Below are 18,512 nucleotides of genomic sequence, written 5' to 3'. Positions count from 1 at the left end.
TGCTTCCAGGCCGAGGGCCCGCCATGCTCCCAATGGGAGTCTCTTCCCAGGAGGGCCTGTCACCTTACAGCCTGAATGCCCAGGGCAGGCGGGCCAAGTTATCTTCTCCAAGGGTAAGCCCGTGGAGAAAAAGGAGTGGTGGAGAAAGTACAGGTGTCGCTCGCCTTAAGGTGGGCTTGGGTCCCCGTCAACCCATCGTGAATTGGAAATATTTGAAGTCAAAAATGCATGTGATTCACCTCTAACCTGGCGGACATCGGAGTTCAGCCTCGCCCACCTCCCATGTGCTCAGAGCACCTCTATCAGCCGACGGCCGGGCAGTTAGCTTGCGTTTCATCTCAAGAGATGCCTTCCTCTGCTCCCCAGAAGCAGGAGACACAGATGGGCGTTTTGTAGACAGGGCGGGATGAGGAAACAAAATCCAACCCTCGCGAGCTTGGGGCTGACTGGGGCTGCCCAGCCTCAAAAGGGAGTGTCCTACATTTCGCCAGCCCGGGAAAGGACCAACGTTCAGAGTACGCTTTCTACTGAATGTGTAGGTAACTTCTGCACTAGCACCAACTCAAAAAGTCGTTAAATCGGGGACAGTCTGGGATTTGTTATAATCCAGTCACCTGTGGACGGGGCCTTGCTTGTCCACCTGGGATTTGTTAAAATCCAGTCACCTTGCCTTGTTTACACTAACAGTCAGTCTTCCTGGATAATTCTCCACCCTACTCCTGGGAAGCCATCTCTTTCCAGACCAAAGGCTGGAAGGACCCTTGTTTTGAGAGTTTGTCTGTATAGTTGCATATTTGTTACTTTCTTGCCGAAGGAAACTTTATAAATTAATGAGAATATTTAGCAACAGGAACAAACTGTCCTTGCTTTTGACCTGGTTCCTGTTTTAAGCACAAAGGGGCTCTGGAGGCAGCCTGGGTTTGAATGGCAACTTTGTCACTTAACTAGCTATGTGACCTTGGCCCAGACATTTCACCTCTCTGAGCCCCAATCCTGCATTAGTAAAAGGGAGACAATACCTACATGTCACAGGGCTACTATATAGTTCAGGTGGAACGAGATTATGACTGTGAAAATAATAAGAACAAGCCCCGACACACAGCGCGTGTTCTCCAGCCGGGTGCCCCAGCCTCCCACTCCCACAGGCAGCAGCGGGGACTGCGAGACGAGGGAGCGTGCGCCTTGCCAGTGGCGCTGCGGCTCCCCAGCCGTGCACGAAGAAGAAAGCCCATCCCCACACTGAGCAGGAGGGGCAGCGGTGGTGGCTCTGGGTGGCTGCCCAGGGCCCAGGGCCAATGGGAGGTGGGCCAGGCCCTAGAGCTTCCCCAGGCGGTCGGTGAAAATCTTTCCTAGCATTAAAATTGTTTCCATAGCAACTTCTGTCCTGGCTTCTTAGTATTTGGTACCCATGGGGCTTATGTGTGTGAGGGGATTGAGGGGCTTCCTGTTTAGTGGAAGACACTCGAGAAGTTCCTGTGCTGGGGCTGGAGGGGGCCAAGGAACCTCGGGCCTCATCAAAGCTTCCCCTCATCGGGTCAGAGAGAACTGCCTGGGCGGCAAGCTAGCCTCACCTTTGAAAACTCATCCCCTTAACACGGTACCCACCCACCCCACCCCACCCCACCCAAATAATAATTTGCTGTGAGAGGGTAAAGGCAGGATGTCAATGGACATTGGTGGATCTGTTTGATCTGTGACAAGTGGCCCCAGGCCTCTCGTGGCTCAGGTGCTGCTAAGGGACCTGAGGCCCCCTAAATCTCCAGGCATTATTCGGAAAATGGAGAGTCCCCCTGCCATCCTATGACAGCTGTCACTCAGGGGCTAACCTCACCGACAAGGCTGTTTTCTTCTGCATTCTCTCCAGGTCACTGGTGACACTGGGGAGACCCTCCTTAGCAACGCTGCTATCTTTTAAGAACAAAGCAGTTGTGGGGCCCACAGGAAACACCCAGGGTCCCAAACCCAGCTCTGCCACCGGCTGCTGTGTGACCCGGAGCAAGCCTTAACCAGCGTCAGCTTTCTGAGCCACGAGAAAGGATACGAAGACTTCTGTCTCAGGGACCTGGCGGGGGCAAAATGATAAAGTAGCTAACAGTGTCCAACTGTCTGGTACTTGGTCAATCCACCATGATGCCTGAACCAGAGTTGAGACCGACTACCCTGTTGTAGTTACCCAAAGGGGTTGAGAGCACACTGCTGCCCATCTGCCGACCCGGCCAGCCGTGAGGCCGAGAGAAGACCTCTCTCTTCCAGATCCCAGACACAGCCATGACTGCGGGAACTGTGGCTACTCCCCCAGACCGACCCAGAGAAAGCTGGGGGAACCGGGAGGTCCCGGGCCCCTCGGCACAGTCACACCGTGCCCTGACCCGAGCGAAGGGCTGCAGGGGTAATCAACAGCCTCTGCTCTTAGGGAGCTCAGCGAGGAGAACCATGTGGCAGGTACTGTGCAGAGCGTGAGCACGGCTACATCGGGGCCCACAGCAGGGACACTTCAATCTCTTGGGGGCCCAGGGACCACAAAGCACATAGCAGTGCTCAACGGTGAGGAAGGCAATCTGGCCGAGGGAAAACTTAAAAGTCTCAGGACAGAGAAGGGGCGCATAGGACTGGGCGGCCCCCAGTGCTGTCACAGAGAAGTGGAGTGGAGACAGGCCAGAGGAGCTGGCTGGGGCAGGTCCCGAGGGCCCCGCACGCCAGACTCGGTACAACCACTGCCTTCCCACAGGTGGCTCTGATGTTAAGGAAGCCTGTGTTCTCTTGGAACCCAGGGATGGCGACCCTTCCCTAAGCACCTCTGGGGGGGGGGGGGGGGGGGGCTCTGACCAAACAAGAGCTATGAGCCCGTGGTGGGGGAGGCAGGCACATGGGGCCCTGCTGTGGGGGAGGCAGGCACATGGGGGCCCTGCTATGGGGGAGGCAGGCACACCCGGGGCCCTGGCAGCAACGGCTATACAGCGATCTGCAAAACCATCTGGCCTGCTCCCTCACAGCCCAGAGGGTGTGACACCCCCACATGCACCCAGCTGCTAGGACTATGGCAATGTCCCCCATATTCTGGCTAAAAACAGAGGACACGTCATACTGGTTCTCGTGTCTTTAATTAAGGAAATCAAGCGCACATACAAGCCTGTAAACACGGAAACACAGAAATACATAGGCTGTGCCTAGAACTCTTACTCCACAACAGCACAGACCTGCACGAGGCCCTCCACGCGGGCCGGTGGACGAGGGGGGAGCTCTGCAATGGGCTGAACAGCGGACTGAGGGGACTCACGGAGTCAGGGGCCTGGCAGACCTCCCATGGGACCGGCAGGGTGAGGGCCCGGCAGACTGGACTGAAGGGACTGGCAGGCCCCCCATGGGACCAGCAGGGTGAGGGCCCGGCGGACTGGACTGAAGGGACTGGCAGGCCCCCCATGGGACCAGCAGGGTGAGGGCCCGGCGGACTGGACTGAAGGGACTGGCAGGCCCCCCATGGGACCAGCAGGGTGAGGGCCCGGCGGACTGGACTGAAGGGACTGGCAGACCCCCCATGGGACCAGCAGGGTGAGGGCCCGGCGGACTGGACTGAAGGGACTGGCAGGCCCCCCATGGGACCAGCAGGGTGAGGGCCCGGCGGACTGGACTGAAGGGACTGGCAGGCCCCCCATGGGACCAGCAGGGTGAGGGCCCGGCGGACTGGACTGAAGGGACTGGCAGGCCCCCCATGGGACCAGCGGAGTCAGGGGACCGGCACCCCCCACCCCGGGACCGGAGCACGGAGTGTGCTCAGCGGCAGACCCGGCTCGGGGCGCGGTTAAGGGGCACTCGTACTTGGCTGCGGCTCTTGCTGCGGCTGCTGCCCTTTTGCTCTTGGCTGCGGCTCCTTCCTCGGTGGGAGGCAGCTCAGAGCGCACTGGCCGCGTCTCAGGGCGGCCAGGAACACGGGCGGCGCGCCGGACTGGGTCGGGTACTTGGTTTTCAGGTTGTCTTTAAACAGCGGCTGGGACAGTAAGTGGCGCAGCTCCCTCTTAAGGACCTTCATCTGCTTCTGTCTCCGACGCTCTTCTTGCTGGTCGGCTCTACCTCCTTGAAACACAAGATGGAAAAGACTTATTGACTAGACTAGAAAACCGTTCCCCCGATGGATAATACTTGTGACGAAAAATGTTTGGAACTCTTAAGAGAAGCGGGACTCAAAAACTCTCCACAGAAACTGGTGTTGACTAACCTCTAACACAGCTGGGAGGGAGGCTCAGGGCCTCCCGGTCCTTTACCTCTCACAAAAACCCTCCACGACAAGAACTGTCCTCATTTTATAGTCCAGGAAACTCAGAGGTCCCTGGCCGAAGGTCAGAGCTAGCTGTCAGACTGAGACTAGAACCCAAGTCTCTGGACTTAAGTATCAGTTTTCTTCCTACGTCCGACCCACCTGCAGCCTGGGGACTGACTAGTGGACAGCTAAAACCCCTCAGGAGACAGGAACCACTGTGCATGCAGCCCAGCTCTCCCGCACCCCCACGAGCACCGTGACTGCACCTGCAGCGTGAGCACGGCCAAAGGGCTCCACACCAGCCTGTGCTCAGGAAGGGGAGCCAGAGCGGCCCGTGTCCGCCGGAGCCCCACACCGCGCTGCCAGGAGGACTAGTGCGCTGTCACCAAGCCCAGGGGCGGGGTTTCCGGCTCCCACGCTGCGCAGAGGGTAGTATGTCTGCCTATGAATCTGCTGGATTTGACACCAAGATGCCAACATCCCAGCTGAGCCGCTCACTTGTGGGCTGAAAGCTCCCAGGACCTCACTAGTGTTGTCAGGTTCAGATGGGATTCCGCTACTTCTGAGACTCCACAGCGTTCCCGGAGCAGGGACCACACAGACTGACCCCTGAACCCTTCGCCTTCGGCCCAGGTTTGGAGGAGGGGTTCAGGCAATGCCGGATGGCAGGACTGTCTCCTGCACAATCCCTTTCCTTCTGGGAGCCCCTTTTCCCACATGTAAACATAGTTATTCCTGATGTTTATGCCACAAGACCACCGAGAAGAGCAGGGGAGATGATGACCAAAGTGCTTCATTACCTTGGAAGGCAGGCGTGGTAGTAATGACAGTAATTAATTACTTGAAATGTATCAAATACTTTCTACTTGCCAGTCACTGTTCCAGACACTTTAAATCCATTAAGCCAAGCCATCTTCCCAACAACCCCATGAGATAAGCACTTTTATAAATGAGGACAGCCTAGGCACAAGGGATCAGGACACCTGACCTGGTGACATAGCCAGTTAGGGGATGAGCCAGCACCCCAACACGGCCGTCCGCCAGAGCCTGCTCCTGAAGTCACTGTCCGTCACACGTGGGTGTGGCTGAAGGCTCCGGACGAACAAGACAGGGAACCGAGGCCGAGGGCTTCAGGCTCCTCTGAGACGAGGGCCCGCCGCAGAGCAGGAAACGGCGCCCTGCTGTTCTGACAGGACCACGGCAGGGGGAGGCTCCAACAGGAACAGAGCCGAAGGGCAGACCCGCCCGGCCCACTCACCCTTGTACATCTCTTCGTCCAGCTCGATCTCCAGCGCGGCGGCCGCCTGCTCCATCCAGGAGTTGTGCAGACAAGCCTGGAAGTTCCGATACTCGGCCTTCTCTATCTGCCGGGCTAACTGGATTCGCTCCTGGGAAAGGAACACGAAGGGCTCATCTGACAAAGGGCTCGGGCCTCTGCGAAGCCCAGTGGGTCTATCTGAGTTGGGTTTTTAAAAACGCCCTTGAGATCAGTGGTTCCTGATGGAAAGGCAGAGGGTAATCATGACCTGTGAGTGTGCACAGAAGCACGGAGCGGCTTTCCAAGCCAACCTGACAGCCTCCCTTGGAAGCCCACCCTGGCCGGACTGCCAATCCACGGTGTCCGAAGGCATCTGCTCCCCAGCACCGCAGCCGGCTTCCGGGGCTGGGCTGAGACCCCGAAACAGCCCCAGCCCTGACGGGCCCAGCCCTCCACCACAGGCTGCCCACTGCCCCACTCAGAGAGCGGCCCTCCCTCTAACACACTGGGCCTGTGGACCCTTCAGCTCCCCTCCCGTGGGCGCTGGCGGCACACCAGTGACAGGACACACCAACACAAGGGCGAGCTCCTGCTCGCGAGGGACAGGAGCCGTGGAAGCCAGCGGGCGCCTCCCCCTCACTCACGGGACCCTCCGGACACCCCCATCGCCGTCTCCCACCATGCTGCCCACGGGCCTTTGGAGCCAGGGGAGGCTCCTGCGCCCTCACTTCCTGGAATTCCATCTCCTCCTCACCTGCCCTCATCTCTGCCCACAGGAGGCGTGGAGGAGACCTCGTCTCCTACCAATTCGACCACGTGCCCGCCAGTCCCACAGCACTCCATCTGCCTGAGCTCCAGCGTGGGCTCGGCCTGCCCCACGGGCCGGGACTCCACGGGCACGCGCCCTGCGCTGCTACCGGGCGCCCTCTGGCTGCACTAAGGTAGGAGTCATCGGCATCTGCTTCAGGACCGTGACAAAGCTCGAGTGTCTGCCTCAGCAAGCCACGCTGCCCTCGCTTTCCTAGTCACCCCGGGACGCCAGGCAGCAGTGCCCATGGCCCCGTCCAGAGGAGGTGCGGGCGCTTTAGAGGCAGACAGGGCAGAAAGGCCTCAGGAAGAAAAGCCCTCTTTGGGCCACTCACCCTTGCTTCCTCGTACCAGGCGCAGCGCCCATTTCACTTTACGAGTCTCCCTGTTTAGCTCGGGCAGACCATGACTTGGTTGCCAGGGGTTCCACTCCCACGCCGAGGAAGCAGCTCGACCCTCCCTCATCGGCGCTGGGCCTCCCGCTGCTCACCTTGACTGCATCCATGTGCTTTGTCTGCACGGGGAACAACGGGATGTCCTCATCTTTCTTGAGGGTTTTGTAAATCTTCTTAAAGTTGATCACGTCCTCAGGCCCAATCAGCATCAGGCTGAGACCTTCACTGGCGGCACGGGCAGTTCGACCACTTCGGTGGACATAAATCTCGGAGGTGCGAGGGACCTGCCGGAGGAGGAACGGAAGGTCAAGGCGTGGCCGGCACCAAACTGCTCCTCCCCTCAAGGCCAGCAACCCAGTGCTCCTCCTCTCTCAGCCAGGCAGCTAGGAACCTCCCAGCACTGTGGGCTGAGCCAGCCCTTCTCCTCAAGTCCCACAGTCACCGTCCCCAGGGTTACTGCCTGCTCACTGTGCAGGCCCCGCCCTCCCGTGCCGCCTGCCCCGGTCCAGGCCCTCAGGACCACTCAAGCGGAACATAGCAGTCACTTCTTATATTGTCTCTAGTTCTCCCCACTCTCCCTGACCCCGCCCACTGCTGCCAGGGTCGGCTTCCCGAGTCCCAGCTCTGACCATCATCCCCCTCCAGAAACTCCACTAGTTCATTACCTCTGACGGATAACTGATGATAGCAATTGTAACTAACATTTCCTGAGTGATCACAAGGTGCCAGGCATTCTCAGCACTCTGCATGTATTACCCTATTTATTCCTCACAAATGTAAACTTTTAAGATTATTTGTATTACAAGCCCTAAGAAACTAAGACTAACCTGCCAAGACCCTGTAGCCTGCACAAGTCAGAGAGAGAGGGGCCCTTTGACATCAGGAATGCAAGGAGGTTCTGCATAAATCTCACTCAGAGTTCCAAAAGCAGCAGCAGCTGGTCAGTCACAGGTGCCAGTGGTATTCTCCGCTGCATGAGACCCCGGGACCAACAATTCCTCCTTGCTCTCCTTCCTCCTTCTCCCACTTTTGCTTTAAAAATTCCCCCACCTGCCTGACCTGTGGTGGCACAGTGGATAGAGCATTGATCTGGGATGCTGAGGCCTCTGGCTTGAAACCCTGAGCTTGCCCGGTCAAGACTTAAACAATAAGCAACACTCAAGCAACGAACAACTAAAGTGAAGCAACTATGAGTTCATATTTCTTACCCCCCCTAAAATAAGTAAATAAATAAGGAATCTTTAAAAACAAATTCCCCCATTTGATGCTGGGAGAGGTCTACCAGTCCTGCTGCCCTACCTGGTAATGGATGACGTGCTGGACTTGAGGAATATCCAGGCCCCGAGCTGCCACGTCTGTTGCCAGGAGGACACAACTGTGGTAAAGAAAGAAATCTCATTAATAATACCTAAAAGCTACCACCAATCAAATTTTGCCATCCACTGAGTACTCTAAACACTATAACCCTTACACTCCATGAGATAATACTATGCATCTCTCTTTTACAGGTTCAGAAATTGAGGCTCAAAGAGGCCCTGGCCGGCTGGCTCAGTGGCAAAGTGTTGGCCCCACATATGGACGTCCTTGGTTCAATTCCTAGCCAGGGCACACAGGAGAAGCGCCCATCTGCTTCTCCACCCCTCCCCCTCTCCTTCCTCTCTGTCTCTTCCCCTCCTGCAGCCAAGGCTCCATTGGAGCAAAGTTGGCCCGGGCGCTGGGGATGGCTCTGTGGCCTCTGCCTCAGGCGCTAGAGTGGCTCTGATTGCAGCAGAGCAACGCTCCAGATGGGCAGAACATTGCCCCCTGGTGGGCATGCCGGGTGAATCCCAGTCTGGCGCATGCAGGAGTCTCTCTGCCTCTTTGCTTCTCACTTCAGAAAAATACAGAGAGATTAACTTCCCAAGGTACACACACGGCCATTGTCAAAACGCCACACTGCAGTAAATACTAAAGCCCCCGCCACACATGTGTTAAGTGAAGGCACACCTATTCCAGGTGGGTGGCCGCGTCTCCTGTCACCCTCACTTTCCCTCCAGTCACAGAGATGTCTTCTCTCCTCCTCCAACATGCTGAACGCACCCTGCCTCCAAGCCTTTGCACTTGCTATACCTTTGGTCTTAAAAAGTCTTCCTCAGATATTTACATTTCCTTTCTTTCTTCCATTCTCTGCTCCCATTTCTCCTTGCCAGAGAAGCTTCGCTGGCCACGCAGTCTGCACAGCTCCCTTCCAGCCTTTCTGTTGAGCACTTAGTATACACACAGTATTACTTCCCGTTTACTAGCTCCCTGCACTGGAAGTGGACTGTGAGACTGCGCCTTACTCGCTGTGCTCCTCCCAGCCCCTAGAACAGTGCTCATAGCAAGCATGTGATAATATGTGTGGGGTCATGTCTCTAAATGTACCTCTCGTTCAAGGAAAGTCAAAAGCACTTGAGGTGTGGCATCAAAACTTAAGATTCTGGACCCTTCAAGGTCCAAACTCCCTGTATCTGTGAGGCAAGAAGGGGAGTACAATGCAAACCACATTTGTGAAACATTAAACCACTGCCCTAAGTCAAGGTCAGCAAATCTTTTCTATGAAAGGCCAGAAAGAAATGATCTTTGGCGTGGGTGATAGTTTCTGTTGAAACTACTCAGCTCTGCTGTAATAAGTGCAAAAGCAGCCACAGACAGTAGAGGAACGGGCCTGCTGTGTTCCAATAAAACTTTATTTATAAAAACAGGCAGTGAGCTGATCTGGCCCACGGGCCAGTTTGCCAACCACACATCCAGTAAACCATGCCCTACCTATCAACATTCAAGGAGAGGTAAAACAGGCACTTGCTCTAGAAACTAATCATCCTATAACCTGACAAAAAACACAGTGGGCAAATGCCTATTCAGAGTGAGCGTAAACTTGCCAGGCCTCATCTCGACGAGCTGCACCCTGCGGCCTGAGCCTCGGCCAGGCTCTGGAGCAGATGGACGAGAGGGCGCGGCACGGAGGGCACAGCGCGAGCTGATGCCTGACGGGCCTGTCTGAGGCCCAGCTCTGCCAGGCTGAGAAACCTTGGACAAACTGATTAGCTTTTCCAGACCTTACTTCTTTCACCTAAAAATACTAGAATAACGATAAGAAATGGTGTTAACACTAACATTTAACAAGTACATGCATGCCAGGCATTGTTACATGCGTGTATTCACTTTATCTCTGTAACAGCCCTCTGGGCAGCGCCTATTATTTTATTACGAGAGCACTGAGCCTGGCTGGTGGCGGTGCAGTGGCCTGAGCGCTGACCTGGGACACTGAGGTCCCAGATTCGAAATCCCGAGGTTGCTGGCTTGAGCGCAGGGGTGCTGGCTTGAGCATGGGATCAGAGACATGATCCCATGATCGCTGGCTTGAGCCCAAAGGTCGCTGGCTTGAAGCCAAAGGTCGCTGGCTTGAGCCCAAGGTTGCTGGTTTGAACAAGGGGTTACTAGCTCAGCAGGAGCCCCCTGGTCAAGGCACGTATGAGAAGCAATTAATGAACAACTAAGGTGCCACAACTATGAGTTGATGCTTCTTTCTCTCCCTTGCAGAAAAAAAAAACCCCAACCAAACAAAAAAAAAAACACAAAAATAAAAACTGAAACAGAAGTAATCTGACCCACTAGAAGTGGAGCAGCCAGGGTTTGACTTCAGGCAGGCTGGCTCCAGTCTGTGCTCTTAGTCATCAATCTGCTCTGCTGAGCTCAAGAATGTTAGACACGAATGAATGTAGTAGTCTATGTAAAAACCAGCATAGTACTTCATCCATGAAGTGTTCAATAATGGTAAGCATTACTGTATCAATTCTCACTACTAAGGAAGTTTCTATTGGGTATTACCAGCAACTAAATGCACTAGATGAGGATGAGCCTACCTCATGCCATGCAAAAAAAGGAAACCTCCTACTGATAAGGCCCCGTGACGGAAGGTAGCTTTCTACCGTCTCCCCACCGTCCTGACAACATTGACCCGATGGCCACAGGCCGGGCACTAGGGACAGGCCTGACTTACTCTTCCAGACGGGCGAACTGCTCCAAGTTTCTGAGCCGCTGCTTCTGGTGCATGCAGGCGTGCAGGGTCAGCGGCATGATGTCTAAGACCTTGAGGAGCCCGGAGAGGCGTTTAATGCAGGAGATGCTGTTGGCAAACACGAGGGTGCGGCCCGGGTGCTGCATCAGGAAGTAGTACAGATACAAGTCCTTCTCCTCGTTCTCACAGTGGACCTTGCTTTCCGTCAGAGTCTCCACTGTGGCCTCGTCTCTGGTGAGGTCAATGACCTTGGCCTTGCCCTTCATGCCAATCTTGTGCACGAGGTTGTTCAGTTTGGCAGTTTTGTCAATTTTCTGGGTGTGTTTCTTGTGAAGGATTCGAGCAGGGGCTTGATGTACCAGGGTCAGCGTGGCAGAAAAGACAAGCGTCTGTCTGTCTGGGTTGTACTGGGAGTCACTGAGCATCTCCAGCAGCTGTGAGAGCTCAGCGAAGTGGCCTTTCTCAATCATGCGGTCAGCCTCGTCAATCACCAGGCACCTGTGGATCCAGACAGACCCACGTAAGCTGGTTAACAGCAGGTAAGAGGAACATCTAGAACACTCTACTAATACATCAACCCTTAAAACACCCCCCCCCCCCCACCACCAAGGGCCTCAACTAACCTCCATCATGCATGCTTGGTTTTCTAAAGGCTGAGATCTGACTGGTACCACAGCGTGGCACTCTGTGACCGGGGGAGACACTGTACACACTACCATGTCATCCTGGGCCCAGTTCAGAGCGGGGCATGGGCGGGGAAGGGGAGCTACCGTCGCTCACCTGAGCTCCCGAAGGCTGCTCAAATGAGGGTGCTTTTCCTTAACCAGCTCCCACAGGCGGCCCGGGGTGGCGACCACAATCTCCGGCTGGCGGCTCAGCATCCTCTGCTGTTTCTCCGTGGACATCCCACCAACTAAGATGGCAGTTTTAATTCCTACGGTACACAAACAGAAGGCCACTGTTACTGGACCTAGCCGCCCGTCCCCTACAGCTGACACAGGCACCTCCAGATCAGCAGAGGCGGTCAGTCACCCGCGCACTTCCCTCTCCAGGGGCGGAAAGGGCTGCCTCGGCCCGCCTGTTGGTGCCCCTCTAGAGGTCTTACCGAGTCCGTGGTCTGGGTCTTGCCTACTTCCCCAACCACGTTTCTTTCTACTTTCTCCTCTCCAACCGCAACACAAGGAATCCATCTGAACCCAGGTCATACTTACACCCAAAGCTCCAAAAAACCGAGCAGTGGTGCGCCACAACGCTGGGACTAATGTCACCTGTAGCTGTGACACGCCTCCTCTGAAAGCCCTGCCATTCCCCGCACCTGGAATGAACTCGTATCTCCTCCAATGCCTGTATTCTTCCCTCCTCACTTGTGGAAGAATTCTCACGGTGTTCGGTGTGAAAGAAATACACAGAATCATACAATCACGCAGGCAAAGGGCTTAACAAAGTACCTGGCACACCGTAAGAGCTTGGCAACTAACTGCTGCTCTTATTATACAATTCAAATTCCCACTGTGCCCGCCTTCCCAAAAGGAACTCCATGAGAATTAAGTTCTAACCCCCTAGGCAGAGGCCAGCCAAGTGATTCCTAAAGGGTCAACAGCAAAAATTGTTGGCTTTGTGAGTAAGAGGTCTCTCACAACTACTAAACCCTACCCCACTCGGCCTTGGCGGAAGGCCGCCACAGATAATACGTAACAAGCGCATTGCCAAACACTGCCCTATGTGTCTGTTGTACCAATAAATTAAGTTCCTGAGCATCTAGAATGGCATTAGCTGTGTGTCATTCTTAGGACAACTGAGAAAGTTATCACTCAGTTTTCTGTAGGCCTTAACCCTCTGGCGGATGAGAAACGTTTCCCCAGAGGGTGGCAGCCGCAGCTCGGTCACTCTGCCAGCCCAGCACCTAGGATCCTCTCGGGAAATACTTATTAAGTGGAGCTAAAGCTCACCTGTAAACCTGGCCACAGCGTCAATGTGCTGTTTGACCTGGATAGCTAGCTCTCGAGTGGGAGTCAGAACCAGTCCGAGTAGAGGACGCTTTGGGTGGGACTGACAGGTGCCAGTTTTGCCACCCAGCTCTTGCTTCAGCTTTCCGGTCTGCTCTGCATCCAGCGTTTCCTCTTTGTCTTCATCCTGTTTGCGGACGGGCTTCTCCCTGGTCAGGGAAGAAGGTCCCTCCCCAGCATCGTCATCACGGAAGGGCAGCTCCCGGTCTGACTCGGCAGCTCCGGCCCTGGCTCTCGCCTTGCTGGCCGGTGCCCCAGCCATCCTTCCAGGCTCACAGGGCAGTGCTCCGCCCTCGATGCCTCTCTCATCAGACAAAGCTCCAGACTCAGCGCCAGCCTCGTGTGGGGACCCCGTCTCTGCTCCAGTCTCACCAGGAGCCCCTGCTGTGTTCCGTGGAGCGGGGGCGGGCTGCGTGTCCACCTGCCACTGCAGCACTGAGTGAATCATTGGGATAGCAAAGGCCAGCGTTTTCCCACTTCCTTAGAAGGAAAGCAGAAAGGGTGTGAATCAACAGCTGCACATACTTGTGTCTGGGGTCCTTTCTTTTACACAGAATAGGTACCCCTGAAATAGCAAAGTGCCACCTGACCACCCCGAAGCCCTCCACCCTGCACAGGCCCCCTTCCAGCACTGCACCTATAACTAGGAGCCTGGGGATAATCTGGCAAACTGGCGCCGAAACCGAGGTCCCCAATGGTGAACCACACACAACTGTCCAAGCAATGGAACCCCCACGAGATGGGCACGTTGCTGTGTGTCTTGTTGCTGCTGCAGAGGAACACCACTTGGGGGATGGGGGAGATGGTAAGAAATGGACATCTGTATAGCACTTTGCCAGGACCTTTTTTTGGTAGGGAAGAAGTAAAAGAAAAAAAATTTTTACTTTTTGAGAAAATTTAAACTAGCATACTTTTGTCTATGCTTGAACATTTCCAATCTGGCCTTCGAATGTACATGGGGTCCAAATCCATATCATCTGGGCAGTCAAAACAAGCAAAACAAAATACCTCAAGCTGACAATTTAAAGTAGTTCCAAAATTATAAAGACTAAAGCAGAAGCAAATTTAAGTGATCTCTGGAAGAAGAAACCTTTATCATAAGCCTCAAAGAATTCTCACAAATAATTTTCAGAGGAAAGTGAGCAGCTCTCCATATTAAAAAAAAAAAAAAAGGCCCTGGCCAGTTGGCTCAGCGGTAGAGCGTCAGCCTGGTGTGTGGGGGACCCGGGTTCGATTCCCGGCCAGGGCACATAGGAGAAGCACCCATTTGCTTCTCCACCCGCCCCCCTCCTTCCTCTCTGTCTCTCTCTTCCCCTCCCTCAGCCAAGGCTCCATTGGAGCAAAGATGGCCCGGGCGCTGGGGATGGCTCCTTGGCCTCTGCCCCAGGCGCTAGAGTGGCTCTGGTCGCAGCAGAGCGACGCACCGGAGGGGCAGAGCATCGCCCCCTGGTGGGCAGACGTCGCCCCTGGTGGGCGTGCTGGGTGGATCCCGGTCGGGCACATGCGGGAGTCTGTCTGACTGTCTCTCCCCGTTTCCAGCTTCAGAAAAATACAAAAAAGAAAAAAAAAATCCCACAAGGAAGCGAGGTGCTTATAAGCAAGAACTAGGAGAGAAAAGGAGAGTAAACACAGACCCACAAAACTTCAGGTAAGAAAAACAGTGCTTTTCATTATCGGAAACAATGAAAGCTAGAAGACAGTGTAACAGTATCTGTATTCCAAGACCTAAAAAGTAACTGACAATCTAGAACTGGAGATTCAGCAAAAATCTCTTTCCAAACAAATGCAAAATAAAGACTTTGTTCAGACATACAAAAGTTGCAATAATGTATCAGTAGACCTGAACTATACAAAATAACAAAGGCAGTTTTCCATGCAGAAGAAAATCTGGGTGGACAAGAAGAGTGCCAGAAACGACAGGTAAACAGAAAAGATGTCTTTTTCTTTTATTTCTCTTAAAAATAATTTACCTTTTAAAGCACAAATTATAAAACTGTACTCTAGGGTTTCTGACACATATAAAGTATAAAACCAAAAGCCCAAATTCGGAAAACTGAAGTATCAGAGGCCTGGGGATGCAAGGGAGGGAGGCTGGGAAGGAGATTACAAAGGGGCCCAAAGCATCTTGTGCAGGCGTGGGTACAGTTATCATCTACACCGGCAGCAGTTAGTCCACACCAAGTCTTTCTGAATCTTGGACCTTCAGACTCATGACGTCCCTTTCGGATGGCCTAATGGAAACTATGGTATAAACCCAAATATCAGGCTTTGGCCGCAGTGGCTCACAACAGCCTTGCTTCTCTGCCTTCCAGAAACTCACTTCCAGGCCTTCGCACAGAACAAAGCAGCGCAGCCGCATGCTGACCAGGACAAAGACCCAGGCTAGAATCCAGGCCAGGCACTACCACTTCCAGCTGTGCAGGTTTAGGGACACCATCTATCCTCTGTGATGCCCAGCTTCCTCATCAGTGAGCTGGGAATAACGGACTGACCTCAGGGTGGCTGTAAGAACCTAACACGGCATGATGCATTTCAGATGCGAAGTAAATGTCCTAAGTCACTCCGTATTATTGTCCTTATTCCCCTTTCTTGGGGTTTCCCTGCTCTTCCATCTATGTGACTCTTATGCAGGGCCTCATCCAAGTTTCTTGACCGCTCTTCCAGAATGTACTGTCTAGGTGGTTTAGTCTGTGCCATACAATATACAGTATATAGTATACAGCCATTGAGCACTTAAAATGTGGCTACTCTAAACTGAGATGTGCTGCAAGTTCAAAATATACACCAGATGTTAAAAACAGTATAAAAAAGGATGTAAATTTTTTTTATATAATTGGTTAATATATATCATTAAAATTAATTTCATCTCTTCTTTTTTACCTTTTTAACACTGCTCCTGAGAAATTTAAAATTACGTATGTGGCTCACATTATTCATATAGTATATGCATCATACACATACATATATATCATATGTACATATATGTGACTGCAAGCTCTCCGCCCCCCCAAGTCACCTGAGGAGAGTCAACCTGTGTCTGAGATGGCCTGAGGAATAAGGGAACTTTAAACAATAACTAGTCCAACAATCACCTCATGCCTAAATCTGCCTGCAAAATTCACCTAATGCTTACCTACCACACTCAAATCCTCCCAACGACAATAAGCTCACCAAATCATAAGCAGCCCATTTTATCTTTGGACAACTTGAGAATTAGATACTTTTTTATACTAATGAAGACCTACCTCTCCAGAGGGCTGATTTTAGCCCTACTTTAACTCTCTGAATCATTTAGAAAAGACTCAAAAACAGGCAAAAACTAGCACTTGCAGATGACTTAAAATGACTGCGTAAATTTTGGCTTACAGTAGCATTTACATTTAATCCACACAGCAAAAGAAATGGGTGCTGCTGTTACCACCATTTTATAAAGGGGCCTATCCTGCTGGGAGGTAAAATGACTTCCCAACGGTGCCAATTAGAAATTGGCACATTTCAACCCAGAGCTGGCTGACTTCTAAACACTTTCCTTATCATGGCTTTTGTGGTTATGTTCCCAGCATCCCGCTCCCTCGTGGTCACCCAGCCTGTTAGCAGCCGCAGGCTCAATCTAGAAGCCATCTTGCCCTGGCCAGATAAGGGTGCCCTTACCTGTCTCAGCAGCCCCAAGGATGTCCAGTCTGTCACGGATGGCAGGCGCCAAGGTCAGAGCTTGGATTGGTGTGGGTGCAGAGAAGCCGAGGAAGCTGAGTGCACGGAGCACGGGCTTGGGTACAAACAGATCCTTCCAAGCTGATACATCTGCCTTCTGGTCACCCACTTCCGGCATCCATGTCTTCGCCTTCTTGGGCGCCTTTGGAGCGGTACCCTGAGAAGGCTCCGACTTTTTTTTCCCTTTCTTTTTCTTCTTTTTTGGAACAGTCAGGGCTGGGCTTCCTGAAGCCGTCTCCCCGACTTCTGGATCAGGACAAACTGTGCCATCTCCCGGGGCCTCTGGCTCAGCATCTTTGACCTCAGACTCTTTCTGGGCGCTGGCTCCTTCAGTTTCCACATCTTGACTCTTGTTCAACTTCTTCTTTTTCTTTGAGGAGCTACCCTCTCCATCCCCTTCTCCTTCTGAAACAGCCTGGACCTTTCTCTTCTTGGGCTGCTCCTTCGAGAAGAGACTGGAGGGGTTCTTGGCAGGCGAGACCAACTGGTAATCTGTCAGTTCCTCAAAGCATACCAGGTCATCCATCTGTCCGTCTGCAAACACGTTTGGGTCAATCTTCACCTGCTTCCATTTCCCCACAACTTTGATTCCCTTCATCTGAAATCTGCGATAGCTTCGTGACTTTGGCCTCGATTTTGTCTCCTTCAACTTCATGGTTGCTGAAAAAGAGAAAGGTGCCATTAGGTTGGCAACAGAGCAGCACAGGACCCTGAGGGCACAAATGTGTTCTAAGCAGCCTACAGGCTATAAGGCCTTGCAGAGATGTGAGGACACAAAAATGGCTCGAACACGGATGCCCTCAGCTAAAGGAGATCAGAGGAGGGAAGAAGTGCACCCACAAAGCACGCAGCTTGGCTTCAACTGGAGGAAGACTGAGCAGACACACGAGCTAGGTCGGCTCTGGAGTCCAGATCCAACACCTGGTGCTTGTGTGCCCTTTGAGAGAGCCCTGCCTGAAACTCTCTGAACCTCAGTGTTCTCACCTTCTTAAAGGGAGGAAGGACCTGATGATGCCTACGTCACAACGTGTTTCACACAGAGCACGGAGGATCAGGTCTGCCATACCTAAGCCATTTCGAAGGCTGAATGAGAATCTGGGGATGGGGGTGGGGGTTAAGGGGGCCAGCTTTATTCAAAGGGCTCAACTCAAGAGAGCAAACAAATGCCTGTTCCACCATCCTGGCCTCGGCCAAATGGCTTAAAAGCATCCAGCTTTTTCATTACATGTCCAGTGATTTAAAAACCAACTAGCACCAGTAGTTTGAGTAGAACTTGATCCATGTCTTTCCTTTTCAGCAAGGCTGAGAAAAACAGCATCCTTTAGAAAAGACCAAGCCGGACCACCCCTCTCGCCAGCTGTGAGTCTGTGGACACACAGGTGACCTCCGCGAGCCTCAGTTTCCTCGTCTGTGAAATGGGGGCCGTGTGTCTATTTGTTTCATTGAATCCCCAGATGAATACAAAAAGGTGACGCACGTCAAAAACAGCTGACATGGCGCCCCACGAGGTGGACCAGGCCGCACGCAGGAAGGCTGGCCCACCGAGCGCTCGCCAGGAGCCCGAGTGCAACCGCGAGAGGCGTGGGCGATGCGCACGCACGTGGGGGCGGCGGCTGCGGCCCGCAGAGCGAGCGGGGCCCCTCCTCGCGGCGCTCGGCCTGCTGACCGGCGATCGCGCCTCGCCCCACGCAAGAACCGGCGCACGAAGCCGAGGTCGCCGAACCTTGACGCCCACGGTCGGGGCCCCGTCGCGGGTTCGGCAGGCTGCCTGGCTGGGCCGGCGGCCGCCCCCTCGGTACCCGACAACCCAGTGACCTGGAGAGGCCCGCGATGGGCGCCGGGCAGCCCGCCCCCAGCTCCTCTCCAGCTCCCGCACGCACCGTGTAGAGGAGCCGCATCCGCTCGCTCGAACGCCAGCGGACCCACAGCCTCGGAAGACGCCACGGCTCTCCCTCCGCTGCAGCGCAGACCGCAGTTCCGGGGCGGAGCTTACACTCACGCACGCTAGCCCTCCGCACAGGAAGTCCCGCCTCCATTCTAG

At 53.9% G+C, this 18,512-nt stretch overlaps 1 protein-coding gene across 1 annotated transcript; it reads right to left on the bottom strand.

Annotated features, from left to right (window-relative positions):
* Nucleotides 1-3,082: 3,082 nt before the first annotated feature.
* On the bottom strand, nucleotides 3,083-18,451 carry DDX24 (DEAD-box helicase 24). The gene is made up of 9 exons (XM_066272601.1): nucleotides 18,352-18,451; nucleotides 16,412-17,131; nucleotides 12,704-13,240; nucleotides 11,535-11,688; nucleotides 10,737-11,252; nucleotides 8,015-8,090; nucleotides 6,811-6,999; nucleotides 5,514-5,643; nucleotides 3,083-4,071 (listed from the first exon to the last, which is right to left on the bottom strand). Exons 2-9 carry the CDS (start codon nucleotides 17,124-17,126, stop codon nucleotides 3,800-3,802), a joined length of 2,589 nt encoding a protein of 862 aa, XP_066128698.1. The 5' UTR covers nucleotides 17,127-17,131; nucleotides 18,352-18,451; the 3' UTR covers nucleotides 3,083-3,799.
* Nucleotides 18,452-18,512: the final 61 nt, after the last annotated feature.

Source organism: Saccopteryx bilineata, chromosome 4 (assembly GCF_036850765.1).
Source record: "Saccopteryx bilineata isolate mSacBil1 chromosome 4, mSacBil1_pri_phased_curated, whole genome shotgun sequence".
Classification (NCBI taxonomy): Eukaryota; Metazoa; Chordata; class Mammalia; order Chiroptera; family Emballonuridae; genus Saccopteryx; species Saccopteryx bilineata.
This window is presented reverse-complemented; position numbering and strand designations above follow the sequence as displayed.

Excerpts from the sequence above, each read along its gene's own strand:
- DDX24 (XM_066272601.1), bottom strand. The coding sequence starts at position 17,126 with ATGAAGTTGAAGGAGACAAAATCGAGGCCAAAGTCACGAAGCTATCGC. Across the intron at positions 13,241-16,411 it reads CCTTGGGGCTGCTGAGACAG|GAAGTGGGAAAACGCTGGCC; the intron begins GTAAGGGCACCC and ends TTTCCTTCTAAG. Across the intron at positions 7,000-8,014 it reads AGCACGTCATCCATTACCAG|GTCCCTCGCACCTCCGAGAT; the intron begins GTAGGGCAGCAG and ends CTCCTCCGGCAG.